This window comes from Microcaecilia unicolor, chromosome 9 (assembly GCF_901765095.1).
Source record: "Microcaecilia unicolor chromosome 9, aMicUni1.1, whole genome shotgun sequence".
Classification (NCBI taxonomy): domain Eukaryota; kingdom Metazoa; phylum Chordata; class Amphibia; order Gymnophiona; family Siphonopidae; genus Microcaecilia; species Microcaecilia unicolor.
Genome location: NC_044039.1, coordinates 143111401 through 143131404, shown reverse-complemented (window position 1 = coordinate 143131404; position 20004 = coordinate 143111401). Strand labels below are relative to the sequence as shown.

The following is a 20004-nucleotide window of genomic DNA, read 5'->3' as shown; positions in this document are numbered from 1 at the left end:
TATACTACCCTTTTTGAAAGATAAGTCAGAGCAGTATACCCCTGATGTAGGCTTAGCAGAAACATGGCTATGACACAATTTATGGATATCCTTGTTTTAGTGTTGTTTTATGTTTGTTGGATTAATAATAAATTAAAATAAATGTAATTTATAAGTTATTTTTATTAACTAAATAAATTATACATTAATTATTATTTATTGGTTGGTTCTCTTGTTTCTTTTCTGTTGTGTGCTTATATGGTTGGAAAGTATTTATGGACTTTATCCCAAAATGAGTAGTGTGGAAAATTGTCCCATGATGTATAGTCCTACAGGAAGCTTGTTCTAAATTTACACACAGGAAATGATATATCTTTAATGACACACATTTTTATTTATAAATTCCTTATTAGTTTTATTCAGATGGGGTCCTTTGTTGTGATCCTGGGTGGTGAGCCCTAGGACAGTAGCCGGATTCCTGACCACAGCAGACAGGTCACTTTGAAGGAAAATAGGCAAGACATGAGCTTGACACAGCAGGTAGCTAGGAGACAAGGCTGAAGCTTGGCAAGGCAGGGATCAGAAGGCAAGTGGACTTGGCAAGCAGGAATCAGGAGGCAAGCAAACTTGGCAAGCAGGAACCAGAATGCTAGTGGACTTTGCAAACAGGAACCAGAAGACAACGGGCTTAGCAACAGGAACCAGGAGACAAGTGGACTTGGCAGCAGGAACAAGGAGACAAGCAGACTTGGCAGCAGGAACCAGTTGTGAAGGTACTCAAGGTGGGACTGGACTTGCCTAAGAATGCCCTGGTCCATGATGTCACTCCGCCGTGCCCCTCTGTCGTTCCACTGCTAGCCCTATATTAATTGGGCTGTATCGCACGTGCATGCCCTAGGTGGGCAACGCCATCCCACAAGCTGCTCCAAGGGTGTGTGGTGGAGTCAGAGCCAGGATCATGGCAGTGCTGTGACAATACCTCCTCCTCAAATGTCCCCCCCTCCCCATGCACCTGGGTTTGGGTTTGTGAGGGAACAGGCAGTGAAACTGGCAAATGAGGACTGGAACATGGACTTGAGCCACTGGTTCCCAGGAATTATCCTCGGGGCCAAAGCCCTTCCAAGCAATGACTTGTACCCTTTGTGAGTATAGTATACCCATACTCCTTGTCAACCAGTGGTGGTGTAGGGAAAGCCTTAGTTATTTTCCTCAAGAACAGAGGTTTCGCAAGGACATGTGAAAGGTGTTGTGAATCCGCAGATTAGCTGGGAGTTTTAGTTGGTATGTGACAGGGCCAATCTGATGGGTCACTGGGTGCGACCCAATGAATTGGGGGGGGCAAACTGGACTGAAGGCATTTTAAGGTGTAGATTCCATGTGGAAAGCCATACCAGGTCCCCTGTCTGGAAGTGGTGTGCCTCTTTTTGTTGGCCTGTTGCTTGAATCTCTGGGTTGTCTGAAATAGGAGGTCCTGGGTGGTCTTCCAGATCTGAGAAAGCGAGGTGATAGTCTTTGCAATCACTGGGACTTCTGTGGCCAGGGGTACAGGCATAGGTATCCAGGGATGTTGTCCAAAACCAATTCAAAAAGGAGAGGCCCCAGTGGCTAGGCTCTCGTTATCCCATTCCAGCTCAGCTGCTAGTGTCTGGAACCAAATGGCATAGTCACCTAGGGTCTGGGACCCCTGTCATAAGTTCAGTAGCTTTGTGGCCATGGAGGTAGCTGTGCCAGGTTCCTCGAAAATTCTACGAAACTGGACAAGAAACTTGGCCAGGTTATTTAGTATAGGATCATTCCTCTCCCAAGTATGGGAGGCCCAGGTGAGAGCAGGACCACTAAGGAGGGAAATGAGAGAGGCCAATTTGGCCCTATCAGAAACAAAGTCTCTTGCTTCTAATTTGAATACGATTTGACATTGGTTCAAGAACCCCATGCAGATCTTTGGATTCCCATTGAAGCGAGGAGGTGGGGCAATGCAGATCATCATGTCACTGGGGACAAACCCGTCCTGATTCTGCAGCAGGAGGTGAGGCTGCTGCTAGTGCTACATCTGGTCTTTGGATACAGTCCGTCCAATGAGGCAATGTTTGCATGGCCCTAGATAGTTGTTGCAGCTGGAGTGCAAGCTGTTGCAGAGCAATTGACTCTGTTGAGCTCATGGCCTTCTCAAGCTGTTGTGATCCTAGGTGGTGAGCCCAAAGACTGTAGCTGGATTCCCGACCACGGCAGACAGGTCACTTTGAAGGAGAAGAGGCAAGACATGAGCTTGGCACAGCAGGAAGCTAGAAAATGAGGCTGAAGCTTGGCAAGCAGGAACCAGGAGACAAGCAGACTTGGCAAGCAGAAACCAGTGGTGAATGCACTCAAGGTGGGGCTGGGCTTGCCTAAGAGTGTCCAGGCCCATAACGTCACTTTTTCATATCCCTCCGTCATTCCACCGCTAGCCTATAATAATCGGACTGCAGCATGCACCCTAGATGGGCATGCACAAAAGCGGGTGTGGAAGGACACTGTCCCACAAGCTGCTCCAAGGGTAAGTGCGACAGGGTCAAAGCCGGGGTCATGGTAGCGCCGTGACATCCTTTTACTAAGGTGCACTAATGCAATGCAGCCCATTGTATTTCTATGGGCTATATGGCATTTAGCGTACTCTAATCATTAATATGCACTGATACTTAAAAAGTCAAAATACGAGAGATCTACCCCACTTCTTAAAATGTTACACTGGTTACCAATCAAGGCAAGACTATTCTTGAGATTAGTACCCTCATCTACAAAATACTATTTGGAATGTCTCCCGAATATATGCTAGATCTGATAGAATTATCTCCAAGAAATTCAAGCCCAGAAACCAGAGAACTGCAGAAACACAGTCTACAGATTGGTCTTGATTACTCCTTGAATGTGCCCATAGACAGAGGAGCGAACCATACTGAATTGTAAGGAGGGTGTGGGTGGGAAGAGACAGGGAGAGATACTGGACCCAGGGTGTGGGGTGTGGGTGGGCAGCTGCAGAGAAAGATTCTGGCCCTAGGATAAGAAGGGAAGAGAGAGGAGAGGGACAGGGAGACAGAAAAGATGCTGGGCATGGAGGGAGAACGGACAGGAACACAGGGGTAATGCTTATCACAGGGGGAGGGAGAGGGATAGGGACAGGGACAGAGGAGGAAATGTAGGATAGGGCAAAACACACACAAAGGGGAAATGCTGAATATCAGGGCTAGATCGGGACATAGAGGGCTAAAAATGGAGGAAGATAAAGAACAGGGACACAGAAGATACATGTTAGGATGGATGAGGATGCAGGAGGAGGATAGTGGACATGGAGCAAGCAGAAATGTCAAATGGACTGACCACAGTAAACACAAGAAAACAAACAGGCACAGAAAAGTGACACTGGGGTCAAAGGGAACAGAAAAATAAAATGCTCAGACAACAAAGGTAAAACAAAGTATTTTATTCTGAATTTATTAATTGTAAAATATCAGTTTTTGGAAATGCACATTTCTGATATTTTGCATTTTAGTTTCAATTTCTCTAGTATTGTTGTATGCTGAGTCTGACTTCTTGAAGTTTTCAGGTTTTTTTGCTTTTATATATATATTTTTTGTTACTTTTGTACCCCGCGCTTTCCCACTCATGGCAGGCTCAATGCGGCTTACATGGGGCAATGGAGGGTTAAGTGACTTGCCCAGAGTCACAAGGAGCTGCCTGTGCCTGAAGTGGGAATTGAACTCAGTTCCTCAGTTCCCTAGGACCAAAGTCCACCACCCTAACCACTAGGCCACTCCTATTGATCTCTGATCCCTTGTGATACATTTGTTGTGTCATGTGTTTTTCATGTGTGACCACTGTGCGGTATTCTGCTAGCAAGTGGTATCTGTGTAGAGATTTTGTTTTGTTTTTTTCACTAGGTAGTGTATTGGTGTTGTAAGGCCCAGTGTACTATCTACAGCACTGCCTTTTCACACATGCGGTTGTAGCTCTTCGTGTCCTGGGAGTTAGTGCTATTATGATATGGTAAGGTTCTGAGTGTGTTTGAGCTGAAGATTGTGTATAGTGTAAAGATGTCTTAAAAAGGTGTGGTTTGGATTTTAAAACATGCAGGGGACAGTGCTTTGATGGTATAGTAATATCTCAAGAATAGTGTGCAAGCTAAAGTTCGGGAAATGGAGCCTCAAGTTATCTTTGAATGCAATCTAAGAATTATTTTTTTGTGGTGGCAGGCAGAGGGAGAATATTAGGTTGTGTTCAGTACCCCCAAACATTTTGAAAAGTTGGCTCCTATGGTGAGCATTGTGGGCATTGGAGCCGACTCTGTGGGTGCTGTGGGTGCTTGAGCACCCCCAATATTAAGAAAGTTCCTTGTATGTGGCCAGGGAGGGATTATTTTCATTGGGTTTAGCACCCCCAATAATTTTGAAAAGTTGGCTCCTATGATTGTGGGTAATGGAGAAGCAGAAAGGACCACATGCAGATTTCCCTGCTCTGTTCTTCCCAGCCTGCAGTCACACATGATTGTTAAGGAAAGCAAGAGCTTGCTGTGTTCCAACACACTGGTTGAGAACCACTGCTATAGACCAATGGTGCTGGGCAAAATGGTTGAAGCTATACTAAAATAAGTAAATAAAAATGACCAATCATATTGATAGACACCGCTTAATGGGAATGAGTCAGCATTGGTTCTGCAAAGGCAAATCTTCCATTAGCAATTTATGAGACTTTTTTGAAGGTGTAAAAAAAATAAGTGGATAATGATGAACTGTTTGATATACCCCCAGATTCTGTATAAGTCCCCCAAATTTGAGTGTGGATCCCATAGCCATGTGTAAACTAATTAGTCAATTAGGTGCTAACAATCAAGTATTGGAGTTAATAAGCACTTAATTGGCAGTAATTAGGGTTACAGAGCTTCCCTACGCCCTATTTTGTAACGTGTGCCTAAATTTCATAGCCTGCAACTCCAAAAGGGGTGTGGTCATGGGAGGGGCATGGAGGGTCAGGGACATTCCCAGAATTTAGTCACGATATTATAGAATATCTGCATTTGCCTTTAGCAGACATAAGGGCTTGTGCCCAAAGTTAGACGCGAAATGTGCGCAAAGATAGTACAAAGCACCCTTTACAGAATCCTAGCTTATCATAGATCATCCCAGCACCTAACTTTGGGTGCCATTTATTGAATCTAGCCCATAGTGTATTTGGATTTTCAGAGACTCTTTGGAGTCATGGGATATGATTGCAAACTGGCTAATAGACAGGAAATAGAGCATAGGACTAAATGGTCAGTTACCCACATGGAAAAGGGTCCGTAGTGGAATGCCCCAAGGGTTTATACTGAGACCTATACTGTTTAATATATTCATAAGTGACCTGGATCTAAGAGCAATGAGTGAGGTGATCATATTTGCAGATGACATGAAATTATTGAAAACCCCATGCAAACTTCCAGTGGTCCGTATTTACCTCAACTATTTTCCCCACTGCAGTTTTACCTAAAGAGGGGGGAGGTCAGTTTCCAAAGGGGAGTTTTCATGGGTAAACACACTCATTTACCTCATGAAATCCCTTTGAAAACTACTCTTGATATCTTCTAATAATGGAGAACAAATAATTAATGAGATCATTTTGAAATCTGGTGAGGATCTTGCAAGTCTACACTGTCGTCCTCACAGGCCTGAAAGCATATTTTCAAAGGGAAGCTCACAGGGGCCAGCTGTGCCACAGGTACATTAGTACCTGTGGAGCTTGCACCAGCTTTTTATCAGGGAACAAAATCTGCAGCTTAAACTGTGCATAGGAAGTTCAAAATGAAATGCCCTTGTGTTGTCAGCTGGCTCTGCTTCTCCTTGCTTATATTTTTACTCATGGAGGGGCTGGGCAGTTTTATCCCCCTTTTTTTTTTTACCTGGATGCCTGCTTAGTTTCCTAAGTAAAATATATTCTTAAAATTGTCCTCTTTAAGTCAGTATGTGTTTGCATTAATCCCTTTCATCTTTAGTAATAGCTCTGATTTACTTGTGAATAGAAGGCCGTAGGAATCTTCTATCAGTCCAAGATGTGCCCCAGGACCTTAAACCTCTCATTGTAGCTGCTCTGAAGGACAAGAATCCTCGAGTGAGATTGGCAGCTGCTGTGTGTCATTACGCACTGCGGTTAGAAAGTGATGAAGCACGGGATGTCATGCTGGATAACCTTCATCATGGTAAGTGTATAAGATTCCTTGCAGGTTTTCAGTCCGAGTACATTGAAATGCCAGTGTCTCTCAGCTGCTAAACCAGGATAAGAGATCAAGTGTGCAGGGTAACTTCACTGCAGGATTTCAAGAACTGAAATATATGCTTCCCTCAAGTGGGGGATTATAACACAAACATATTCAATAGTAGTTCCAGAGTTAGATAGGCAACCTCTTTATGCAACTCTCAAACTACTAAGAAGGAAGCAACGTGCTTCAGAGGAAAAAGCCTCTGTGTATCTGTAGTCAGGATTCACTTTTCACTTTATGACATATAGAACTACAAGTCTCGCGCTTACATTGCTTTATTTGTCTTCTTAGTTATGATTACTACTCTTTAATTATTTTTTTGTTTTTATATTTAAAATGTATAGCACTTATCTTCTAAATCCACATCCGACAGGGTCCCGTTTCACCCATCTGAATCTTCGGCCTTTATCAAGGAATGTTATCATTAAGACCCACAATGGTAGATGGCCAAAATCCCAGAAACTCTAAATAACTTATTTGCTCATTCTTTCTTACATTCATATTTAGGAAGTTCCTCAATAATAACATTTAAGAAAACGTCAAAAACGTCCCCCACTGTCATAGCGCTTAACATCTTAAGAGAGTTGAAACTTTTATAACAACTTACACATTCAAACTCAGCGTTCTTCCTTCTCACTGGTTTAATGATCCCGGTGTCTAATCATGGCACCCACATTTAAAAGGACACTGATCAAAGCATGATGTCAGCCATCACGAGGAAACCAGTGAACTCTTAAAGAAGTACTGCCTCTTCTTTGTTCTCTCTTATATTCATGTTCAAGGGCTGCTTATCTAGACCCACATTGATAATTGCATCACTAGAATTCATTTAAAAAAAACTTTAAAAAAAAAAGGACTTCCAAGGACTTCCCCGCTATCATGGCACTTAATATCTTTATGGTATTTCAAACAATAACAACAATTTACTCAGCGTTCTTCTTTCTCGCTGGTTAAATACTATTGGTATCTTAAACATAGTGCCCACATTTAAAAGGATGCTTGTTCCTCCTATGTTCAATTTACTTATCCGTTAACCCCATTAATATCGCGTTTACTACAAATTACTTATTCTTTTTACGACTTTGTAATTCTTTATATTGTTACTATGTAAGCTGCATTGAGCATGCCATGTGTGGGAAAGTGCGGTGTACAAATGTAATAAATAAATAAAATCATGACATCAGCTGTCACAGGAAAGCTGCTCAGTTTTAAAGAAATACTGTCCACTGTATTGCTGTGTTCAACTTCAAACCATTAGGTTCCAAAGCTTGTAATTTGAATATCTACCGTTGTTCAAGCTGAGGAAGACACCTTGCCTGATCACCACCTCTTGGGTTAATCTTGACTTGGTCAATCACAAAACAACGAAACTGAACACAGTCGTGTTTGATGAGATTACAATGCACTACCAATGGAGATCCTATTTGTGACCTCTTGATGCAGGATTTATGTTCTAACAGTCTAGTATGTAATCTTCGTGTAGTTTTTCCGACATATATTTTATTACAAGGACATTGTAAAATATATACCAGAAAGTCCGAAAAAATAATTTGTCCTGGATCTGATGACATATTTTTGTTGATCAATAGGATTCAATACTGATTTTACATGTACTGCATCCTCCGCATTTAAAATGTCCTCAAGGTGTTGTAATACTGTATGACTGTTTTAACTGTGCTGGACTGAGTACATAAGTACATAAGTACATAAGTAGTGCCATACTGGGAAAGACCAAAGGTCCATCTAGCCCAGCATCCTGTCACCGACAGTGGCCAATCCAGGTCAAGGGCACCTGGCATGCTCCCCAAACGTAAAAACATTCCAGACAAGTTATACCTAAAAATGCGGAATTTTTCCAAGTCCATTTAATAGCGGTCTATGGACTTGTCCTTTAGGAATCTATCTAACCCCTTTTTAAACTCCGTCAAGCTAACCGCCCGTACCACGTTCTCCGGCAACGAATTCCAGAGTCTAATTACACGTTGGGTGAAGAAAAATTTTCTCCGATTCGTTTTAAATTTACCACACTGTAGCTTCAACTCATGCCCTCTAGTCCTAGTATTTTTGGATAGCGTGAACAGTCGCTTCACATCCACCCGATCCATTCCACTCATTATTTTATACACTTCTATCATATCTCCCCTCAGCCGTCTCTTCTCCAAGCTGAAAAGCCCTAGCCTTCTCAGCCTCTCTTCGTAGGAAAGTCGTCCCATCCCCACTATCATTTTCGTCGCCCTTCGCTGTACCTTTTCTAATTCTACTATATCTTTTTTGAGATACGGAGACCAGTACTGAACACAATACTCCAGGTGCGGTCGCACCATGGAGCGATACAACGGCATTATAACATCCGCACACCTGGACTCCATACCCTTCCTAATAACACCCAACATTCTATTCGCTTTCCTAGCCGCAGCAGCACACTGAGCAGAAGGTTTCAGCGTATCATCGACGACGACACCCAGATCCCTTTCTTGATCCGTAACTCCTAACGCGGAACCTTGCAAGACGTAGCTATAATTCGGGTTCCTCTTACCCACATGCATCACTTTGCACTTGTCAACATTGAACTTCATCTGCCACTTGCACGCCCATTCTCCCAGTCTCGCAAGGTCCTCCTGTAATCGTTCACATTCCTCCTGCGACTTGACGACCCTGAATAATTTTGTGTCATCGGCGAATTTAATTACCTCACTAGTTATTCCCATCTCTAGGTCATTTATAAATACATTAAAAAGCAACGGACCCAGCACAGACCCCTGCGGGACCCCACTAACTACCCTCCTCCACTGAGAATACTGGCCACGCAATCCTACTCTCTGCTTCCTATCTTTCAACCAGTTCTTAATCCATAATAATACCCTACCTCCGATTCCATGACTCTGCAATTTCTTCAGGAGTCTTTCGTGCGGCACTTTGTCAAACGCCTTCTGAAAATCCAGATATACAATATCAACCGGCTCCCCATTGTCCACATGTTTGCTTACCCCCTCAAAAAAATGCATTAGATTGGTGAGGCAAGACTTCCCTTCACTAAATCCGTGCTGACTTTGTCTCATCAGTCCATGTTTTTGTATATGCTCTGCAATTTTATTCTTAATAATAGCCTCCACCATCTTGCCCGGCACCGACGTCAGACTCACCGGTCTATAATTTCCCGGATCTCCTCTGGAACCCTTCTTAAAAATCGGAGTAACATTGGCTACCCTCCAGTCTTCCGGTACTACACTCGATTTTAGGGACAGATTGCATATTTCTAACAGTAGCTCCGCAAGTTCATTTTTTAGTTCTATTAATACTCTGGGATGAATACCATCAGGTCCCGGTGATTTACTACTCTTCAGCTTGCTGAACTGACCCATTACATCCTCCAAGGTTACAGAGAATTTGTTTAGTTTCTCCGACTCCCCCGCTTCAAATATTCTTTCCGGCACCGGTGTCCCCCCCAAATCCTCCTCGGTGAAGACCGAAGCAAAGAATTCATTTAATTTCTCCGCTACGGCTTTGTCCTCCTTGATCGCCCCTTTAACACCATTTTCGTCCAGCGGCCCAACCGACTCTTTGGCCGGTTTCCTGCTTTTAATGTATCTAAAAAAATTTTTACTATGTATTTTTGCTTCCAACGCTAATTTCTTCTCAAAGTCCTTTTTTGCCCTCCTTATCTCCGCTTTGCATTTGGCTTGGCATTCCTTATGATCTATCCTGTTACTTTCAGTTGGTTCTCTTCTCCACTTTCTGAAGGATTGTTTTTTGGCTCTAATGATTTCCTTTATCTTACTGTTTAGCCACGCCGGCTGACGTTTAGTCTTTTTTCCCTTTTTTCTAATACGTGGAATATATTTGTCCTGAACCTCTCCTTCAAATTTTGACCGCGAGAAAAAGCTAAATGTAAACTACTGTGCTGGAACAAAGGATGTGTTTGTATACAAAATACTAGCCTAAGTGACAGAAATTGTGCCTACCTTTGACATTTATACTTGCTCTTGAGTGAAGTTTTACACCAGGGTTATTCATGCACATGTGCAGGTTAGCCCAGATGTTGTTATAGATTTAGCACATAGCATGCTGCATCTTAGTGCCTAATTTTTGGTGGCCTTTAAAGAACTGACCCCTGTATGTCAAAACATCCCAATGAAAAAGAATTCAGAGTTGGAACTACTGTAGTATTTGGAAAACCCTATCAATTGAAAACACAATATTGAAGCACTGCCCCCTACTGGCAGCAATGCAGTTGGAGGACTCCTGCTCAGCTTACAGGGAGCAGTGCCTGTAAGTTATCCCCTGGATTCTATATATTGCGCCAAGATCTCCGTGTAGAAATCGAAGCGTATTCCATAACAGTGTGAATAGTCTAATATTTAACCATATCTGCATTAACTTGGCAACATAAATGTGCCAGACTTGTTGAGAAGTCCTTGTTAAAATGGCTCTCCCATTGTCAGCCTGTGCTTAAAGTTCCTGGGACTGGATGGTAACAATTTCCTTTAGGTTTAGCAGATGGCTGCCGACTGCAAGCTGTAGGCCTCTTTGGTTCACTTCACACAACTAAACTTTAGTTTTGGATTTCAGTTTTGACAAAAGCCAGGTAATACGTGTGAGCTGCAGTTTCAGTTTTGGCAGAAAGTGTTTAGACAGTTTCGGTAGTAGTTTTAGTTTTGGCTGAAAGTGAAAAAAAGTAGTTCTGAATGCCCTCTAATAAACTCCCTAATAATGCCACTCTTATTTGAATGTATGTTTGTAAAATGGTCTTTTCTGTTAAGTGTGAACGCAAACATAAGTATGTTTATAAAAGGCTTAGGTGCATCGTTATTAATATGGGCTACCATTAAGACATGATATTTTGTCACTAATGTGCTATTTTAGCACAGATTCCATTTTATGCAAGTAGATCTAGTTACTAGTAACTGGGGTTAACAGTAAAATAGCATGTCTTAATGGTAGCCCATGTTGATAACTTCCTCCCATCAGAGTTCACTGAGCCTTTTGTAAAATGCATGCATGTGTTAAGCAAGCAAACTTCTCTAAATGTTACTTCTCTAACCTAAGTAACTTCTACATATAGTTCTCCTAAAGCACCTTTGGTTTCATTGATTATCTTATCCATTATTTCTGCATAAGTATTTGCTTCAATAGTACTATGACTAAATGTTCAGGTAGTTCTGTACCAGGGTTGCCCTTTTGAGTACTACAAGATCATACAGAGATGCAGAACAATCAGCACGTGCTACAGGTATGTTTCTTAGCTTTTCCAATGTTTGAGTCTTACTGGCGCTAGGATGTTGGTCATACAACAAGGCAGACTAGGGCTGTATGCTTATCTTCTAAATCTAGTGCTCATTCTGAAAATCTTTCCACTGTCTCCGTAGAAAGCACATTTACTGTTTCAGTAGATTACATTTTAGCTTCAAGCTGTCAAATGTTACTCTCCTGCTGTTTCACATCTTCATCCTTCTTGCAAAGTGCAGTCAATAAAAGCCAGCCCATTTCTCTGGCTGCATTATGTTCTGCCCTTCCTGTTTTTGCCAAGTCTAGAGTTTTTATGGGGCCATGGAACTCACCCATCTTCCCAGGAGTTCAGCCACTGGCACCCAGGGTCTGGAGTTAGACCAGTACAATATATGGCTCCCCTTCCTATGCTGCTGTTTTATTCCTATCTAAAATCTAAACATTGCTACATGTAGCAAGCAGTCTGTATAAACCTCCTGTAACAGCAATGCATGCAAATCCAGCAATATCTAGCCATGTTTCAAATGTATCAGGCACATCTATGATATTTACATGTATCAGTAATGAAATACGCTCCTGGTACTCTATGATGCAAGCCATTGGCCATTATGGTTCTTTGTGTATTTTCTATGAAAGGTGCAAAAGACCACTTAGATACTCAGAAAAAAATAGATAATATACTTAGCTTTTATTTGCATACAAGAATAAAACAGCCACTTGTAGGGTAGATAGGCACAAATATGACAACAGACTTCCAACTTCTCTCTGCGCATCTTCAGAAGGCCTACTGGAGTGGGCTTGAAGGGGAAATGCAAGTCAGCAAATTGTACTAAAAACATGTAAGAAAAAGTGTGCCAGCTGGACTCGGGGGGTGGGTGGGGGGGGTGTTGTCAGCTAGTACTAAAGTATAGGATCAAAAAAAAGCCGAGGGGAAAAATATGCTTGTAAGTCTCTAGTACTGTGAACAAGAACAATAGTCTCTCTGTGCATGTTAAATAAGAAGGAATAAGACAGTCTAACTCTCTGCTGACTTGGACTATATCAGCCTAGAGGCCTCTCACAGGACTAGGGGAGAAAGGTGTGCAGCTTAGAAAGACAGTAACTTAGAAATGCTAACTTTGTCTAGGTTGTTGTCGCCTGTCTAGGCTACCGCCTCCCATTGCCTCCTCTCATCGTGCTTCATTGTTTAGATTGAAAATCTCAGTGACGTCTAATGGAAAATGTTGCCTTTCATTCTTTCTGTTTGCTAGGCAACGATACAGACAGCTGGACAGCTGTACAGTGCCTGGCAATAGGAGGTAATGCCACTTCCCCAGTTGTCAACAGAATCCTTAATCAGCTTTTGCATGTGAGGGAAGAGAGCATAAAGGAGCAGGCCTGCATATTGCTGAGCAATCTTAGTAAGAGTACGGTGAGTAAACAGACTGGCCAGAACATTGGAAAGCAACTACCAAAGTCCTTTTTGATCTATTCAGGAGACATATTGAGTGGTCTCCAAATAATTGAGATGGACACAAAAATCGCAGTATAAAGTTAAGATTCTAAATACCACCCCTAATCTGGGCGTTCAGTGTACACTATAGAGCATATAAGTACATAAGTATTGCTATACTGGGACATACTGAAGGTCTATCAATCCCAGCATTCTGTTTCCAACATTGTCCAATGCAGGTCACAAGTACCTGGCAAGAACCCAAAACAGTACAATACATTTTATGCTGCTTATCCTAGAAATAAGCAGTGCATTTTCCCCAAGTCATTTTAATAATGGCTTATGGACTTTTTTTTTTAGAAAGCTATCCAAACCTATTTTAATTCCCACTAAGCTAACTGCATTATCTGGCAACGAATTCCAGAGTTTAATTACACATTGAATGACGAAATATTTTGTCCGATTCGTTTTAAATTTACTACTTTGTAGCTTCATTCTAGTCCTAGTATTTTTGGAAAGAGTAAACAATCGATTCACGTCTACCTGTTCCATTCCACTTATTATTTTATAGTCCTCTATCATATCTCCCCTCAGCCATCTCTTCTCCAAGCTGAAGAGCCCTGGCCGCTTTAGCCTTTCCTCATAGGGAAGTCATCCCATCCCCTTCAGTGCCTCTCAAACATTTTGCAGCTGTGACCCCCATGATTGCAGCCAAATAAAACTGTGTGACCCCCTGGAGGTGCAGAATAATGATGCACCTATGGAGAGCCCACCTAGGTTGTGATCCAGTTTGGAGTCCTGACCTACAGTTTGAAAAGTTCTGCACAGGGCCTACAGATCAGAGTAGCAAATATTACCTTCCAGCTGTTTCGTAGTCCTGTCTTGCTTTGCTATGGAATTCTTAGCAGGCTTTGATACTTTTTATTGACATTAAAAGATTTTATACTATGTAAGTGATGTTTGGTGGTTGGATTTAAATCCCCTACCTGGTTACTGGGTTCCTTAACAAAGGGTTGAGCAACTGCTTTAGTGGACCGGGCCCAAATTACTTCTTTTAAGGATGGGGAAGAGTTAAATACAACTTCCTCTGGGAGGGTCATGCAGTCCTTTCATGAACAAGTGGATTCAGCTACTCTGGCACAGAGTTATTGTTCCTTCACTTCTTCAAACCCAAACCTTGAAAAAACAAGCTCAGTTCAACGCAGAAGTGGAGGTTCCACCCTTCCCATTTTATTCCACTGTAAGATGGGCCATTTTGATATTTATCTGCTGTCATTTATTATGTAACTCGCGTGAAGTTACTTCACAAATGTCAAGCCACATGTTCCACAATAGAAGAAAAGTTCAACAGGCAGCATTACATTTCAGGAACACAGAGAACTCCTTCCCCTTACAATTCATTCTTTGACATTCCACTATAGTTAATTCTATCACATAGAAAAATACCTGGATTATATTTGAAGGTTGAGACAAAGCAGAAACTTCAGCGGACTTCATTCTCCTTTTCTCGATTTCCGTATGCTTTCTAGAGGCTCCCAAAAATAGTGACTATTGGTTTAAAAGTAATTTATTGAGTTAAAACCTTCCATTTTCGATGGCTGAAATATCATCACTCCATTTATTTCAAATGATTTTTAAACTGCCTTACCGAGTAGACTATTCAAAGCGGTGTGCAGTAAATAAAAACAGTGGTTACACAGTTGCTCCTCTTTCTTTTGACCCTTAGCTTAGATGAAGAAGTGAGCACATCCTCCCTCCTATGAGACACCCTTCTTATACCTGAGTTAGATTGGTAGGGATAACATCAACTCTTAAGGTCACAGGGCTATAGGCTGAAGGTACAGATTTTGGCATTAAGCTCATATATAAGTGAACCTAATGTTCCCAAGTACATGTAGTACAACCCTAGTATAATTATTCAAACTTTTTTCTTGCTGTAGATCAAATGTACAGAGAGGTTGTTTTATTGTTTCATTTTATGCCTATAGAAAAAATGCTTGGCACCTTTGGCTGTGATTCTAATTTGCTGTACCTTGTTCTTACAGAGACTGGTTCATGTCGTCCTGGCACATGTAATGAACAGCTCTAATTGGCGAGAACGGATCTTAGCTTGTCAGGCTGTCTCACACCTTCACGGAAATGTCAGTCAGGTGAGTCTCAGCAAACACCAATGCAGAGAAAAATACTATTAGTTTTGAATTTTGCAGATTTTCAAAGTGCTAATGCATACGTTTTGCTATATTTGCAAACTGCCTCTCCCCCCCCCCCCCCCCCAACACACTCTACCTCAGAGAGGTAAATGGCTTCGGTTAGAGAGGGAAATATATCAGGATGCCAAAGTTCTGTTCTATAACCGCATAGTTATATAAACAGTGCATAGTGTATAAATTCAAGGGGGTGTATACATTGGCAGGGCTCTCTTTTATGCGGGTAAGCTCCTCATAACACTGATCGTGCCTAGCTAAGATTGGGAGAAGGGAAGCTGCAGGGTTTCATGGACAGTGAGGAGTTCATATCATTCACAGATATGGTGGAGAGTAAAACAGGTGCTGGCACTAAATATCTGATTTAATTTTAACTGTGATGGACGGTGTTTTGATTAAATGCTGACTGCCATTGTTAAATATCATCCCCAAAATGCATAACTTTCATATTACCCGTGCATTTTTGTATTTGAAGGAAAGTTACATGTGTAAGTTTCTGTGCAAGTGAAGATAAAACAAATAATAATTCAGATGGAATATAAAGTGTTTGTATAATACTTACTATAAAGAATATCTGTAAACAGATACTGAATGTAATCCAGACTAGTAACTGCCGGTAGTGCCCTCAATATTGGAATATGGAAAACACTCTATTGCATAGGTTTGGGGTTTCTCTCTTCCTCTCTCCACTATGTAATAAATTGATATCTTCCTCTGGATTTTGGATTGAAATGATTGCTGTGGTACATCATTAGGGTTTGTGGAAAGAGGTGTGTTGATTTTCAAGGCCAATAATGCATCCACTGGTGCCCAGCAAATGTATAATTATTTCATCTCTATATTTTTAAAAGTTATACTGTTAGTATTGGTCCACTTAAGGCACGAAATGGCCTCATACCACTGTATAAAAATGAGCTGGGTTACGGATAGAGCGAGGACAGCCCTGAATATTATCTAGATAGGGCAATATTCAGGTCTAAACTAAATAGATAGTGCCAATGTGATCACTGGCCAATATTATTATTATTTGTTACATTTGTATCCCACATTTTCCCACCTATTTGTAGGCTCAATGTGGCTTACATAGTACCGGAGAGGCGTTTACAGACTCCGGTGTGAACAAATACAAAGTGATGTTGTGGTTAGATAAAGTTCATGTGGCACAGCCACATTAGGGCATCATATAACGGAAGAGTTGTGTTATGTCCATTACGTACTTTAGTTTTGTTGTGTTGCAGAGATCAGGCATTTATGTGGGATCGGCAGGGTATGCCTTTTTAAACAGGTTAGCTTTTAGTGTTTTCCGGAAGTTTAGGTGATCATACGTAGTTTTCAAGGCTTTCGGTAATGCATTCCACAGTTGTGTGCTTATGTAGGAAAAATGGATGCGTAGGTTGATTTGTATTTGAGTCCTTTGCAGCTTGGGTAGTGCAGATTGAGGTATGTTCGTGTTGATTCGGATCTGTTTCTAGTTGGTAGGTCGATCAAGTCTGTCATGTATTCCGGGGCTTCACCGTAGATAATTTTGTGAACCAGAGTGCAGATTTTGAAAGCAATGCGTTCTTTGATTGGGAACCAGTGTAGCTTTTCACGGAGGGGTTGGTTTTGCATTTTCAAATTGTGTTTTTCCGAAGATAAGCCTAGCTGCCGTGTTTTGAGCGGTCTGAAGTTTCTTTAAGGTTTGCTCTTTACATCCCGCATAAATTCCATTGCAGTAGTCTACATGGCTTAGTACCATTGATTGTATCAGGTTGCGAAATGTTTCCCTCAGGAAGAATTGCTTCATGCATTTGAGCTTCCACATTGGGTGGAACATTTTATTTGTCGTGGATGTCACTTGGCTCTCTAGTGTTAAGTTGCGGTCCATTGTAATGCCGAGGATTTTCAGGCTGTCTGAGATAGGGAGGGTGTAATCTGGTGTGTTGATGATTGTGGGGTTGTCTGCGCTGTGTTGGGATGAGAGGATGAGACAGTGTGTTTTGTCTTTGTTGAGTTTTAGTTGAAATGCATTAGCCCAAGGGTCCATGATGTTCAAGCTGATCTTGATTTCGTTGGTGATTTCTGTCAGGTTAGATTTGTAAGGAATGTATATTGTGACATTGTCTGCATAGATGAAAGGGTTAAAGCCTTGGTTGGATAAGGACTTGGCTAGTGGGGTCATCATTAGGTTGAAGAGGATCGGTGATAGCGGTGATTCTTGTGGTACTCCACAGTCTGCTTTCCACGGTGATGATATGTTTGAGTTTGATTTTACTTGATATTTTCTTGTGGTTAGGAAACCCTTGATCCAGCTAAGTATGTTTCCACCGATCCTGAACTTATCTAGTAATTTATTAAAATATTATGGTTTACCATGTTGAATGCACTAGGCATGTTGAACTGAAGGAGGGGGATGTTTTTGCCTATTGCTATTTCCTGCTTGAATTTGGCTAGAAGAGTGAGTAGTACTGTTTCTTTTTTTTATAATTTTAATTTTTATTATTTAAACAATATACAAGTTGTAGTAACAACATACTTGTGGAAACACAGAGATCATACAAAGAAAAATAAACATCTGGACCAACTGGTCTCAAGCAAAAAGTATAATAACAACAATCCTATCTCTTTCTCAGACCTCAATCTTCAAAGGGAGGGAAAGGTGGTGAAAATCATATAGGAGAGATTAAGAAAGAAAACATTATCTATATGTCAGTGGCATTACTTCTGATGTTTCTCACTATTTCTGATGATTATTCTCAATTCAAGTTTTTCCTATCTACAAAACCCTGTAATTGTTCAGGATCATAAAAAATATACTTGTTATTCAAATATTTGACAATACATTTACAGGGGTAGGCGAGTAGAAAAGAAGCACCCATTTCTCTCACTCTATCCCTTTGTAACAAAAATTTTCTACGTCTTTCTTGAGTTATTCTAGTAACGTCAGGATAAATCATATTCTTTGACCATAAAATGGTTTCTGAAGATTTTTAAAGTATAATCTCATTAATGAACTTAAGTCTTGCTCAAATATTAAGGAAATAATTAAAGTTCCACGAGTTGTCACTTCAGTTATGGATTCTTCCAGTATAGCAGTTAAATTCTGAAGATCTATTTCTTTACCCTCTTGTCCAGGTTCATTCTTCTTTGTCAATATTTTTAAATAATAAATTTTATTACACAGAGGGATAGCTTGAGATGGTAAGTTCAGATTCTCTGTTAGGTATTTTTTAAATAAATCATTTGGAGATATCCCAGATATTATGGGGAAATTTATTGCTCTAAGAGTCAATCTTCTATTGAAATTTTCTAACTGTTCGATTTTTCTATGAAGCAAAAGTTTATCTTTTACCAGTGAATCAGTCGTAGCCTTGATAGTTTTTATTTCCTCATAGTTCTGGGATATTTTAGCCATTGTCTCTGAACGTACCTTATCCAGGGATTCCGATAAATGAGTCATTTTTGTCCCAATTGAAGTGGTTTCTCGAACGGATGAGTAGTACTGTTTCTGTGCTGTGGAGAGGGCGAAAACCTGACTGTGATTCGTGTAATATTGAGAATTTGTTTATATACTCTGAAAGTTGTTTGGCTACCATGCTTTCCATCAGTTTGACTAACAATGGGATGGATGCTACTGGATGGTAGTTAGTGATTTCATTTGTTTTTTTTCTTGGTATCTTTTGGTATTGGGGTGAGTAGGATGTTGCCATTTTCCTTAGGGAAGAGACCTTGCTGAAGCATGTAATTTAGGTGGGATGTGAGGTCTGCTACGAAGCGGTCAGGGTCAGATTTTACTAGGTAGTTGGGACAGGTATCTAGTTTGCAGCGAGTGTTGGAGAACCTGCTGATCGCCTGTGTAACTGTATCGACGGTAAGGAGGGCGAAGTTTAACCAGGTTCGGTCAGCCGGGTATTCTCCAGTGGTTGGGTCTAACTCATTAAGGAAGTTTTTGATGTCAGTGTTGTCATGAGGTAGCGTAGGTTTACAGTTTTTTCATTGAAATACTTAGCAAGTTTATCTGCAGATGGGATGTCTGTATTCGTTGTAGTGACCAAGTTGGTGTCTAGGAGTTTGTTCACGAGTTGGTATAATTTAGATTATATTTAGATTCAGTGCCATTATCAATATGGGTATTAGCACTGAATATATGGATTCATTGAAATGCTGTCAGCAGTGTTTAACTTAAGCCAGTGACCATGACACTGGATATTAACCCCACTATATTGAGATAAATAATAGCATCAGTTACGTTTCTGTTGTTGTTGTAGGACTTCAAAAAAAAACTCACCTACCTGATGTGGAAGGATTGGAATACAGCCGTGCGCCATGCTGCTGCCCAGGCTCTTGGAAGCTTGGGTCTTGGTAAAGAGGTCCATAACCATCTGAGGTAGGTTGCCTGATGCCAAGGGTTTTTGGGGGGAGGAAGTATACATTGGTATTGTATCAGGGCTCACAGAAGGCAAGATGATTATACTGAAGTTTGATAGGAATGTGTCAAACAGGATAACAGAATGTAAATAGCAAGTGTTCTTGGTAGACTTAGGAATAACATCAGGAAATACTTTTTCATGTAGAGGGTGGTGGATGCCTGGAATGCCCTCCCTGTAGAGATGGTGGAGACAAAGACAGTGACAGAATTCAAAAACACATGGGATAAGCACAGAGGATTCTTAAATAGAAAGAGGATAATATCAAAACAAAGCTTAAATGATCTTACGGCTGTTGATGGACAGGAGTGGTGTTTTGACAACTCCAGCAGTGTGGAAGTAAAGACAATGCCAGACAGATTTCTACAATCTGTATTAGAGAGCTGCATGAGAACGGGGTTAATGAGAATCCTGCAGGGATCTCCTCCAGGTCCACGGGGATCCTGTGGGGATGGACCCAGGTCCTGCAGGGTTCCTGCAGAAGTGCAGACA

The 20004-nt window shown here is 41.2% G+C and overlaps 1 protein-coding gene across 1 annotated transcript in view; it reads left to right on the top strand.

The window, feature by feature from the left end:
* HEATR4 (HEAT repeat containing 4) overlaps nt 1-20004 on the top strand; it is a 132802-nt gene that overhangs the window by 45313 nt on the left and 67485 nt on the right. The window contains exons 7-10 of the mRNA XM_030215365.1: nt 6008-6184; nt 12721-12881; nt 14948-15052; nt 19354-19472. Coding sequence (XP_030071225.1) covers nt 6008-6184; nt 12721-12881; nt 14948-15052; nt 19354-19472 — 562 coding nt within the window. The remainder of the gene's footprint in view (nt 1-6007; nt 6185-12720; nt 12882-14947; nt 15053-19353; nt 19473-20004) is intronic.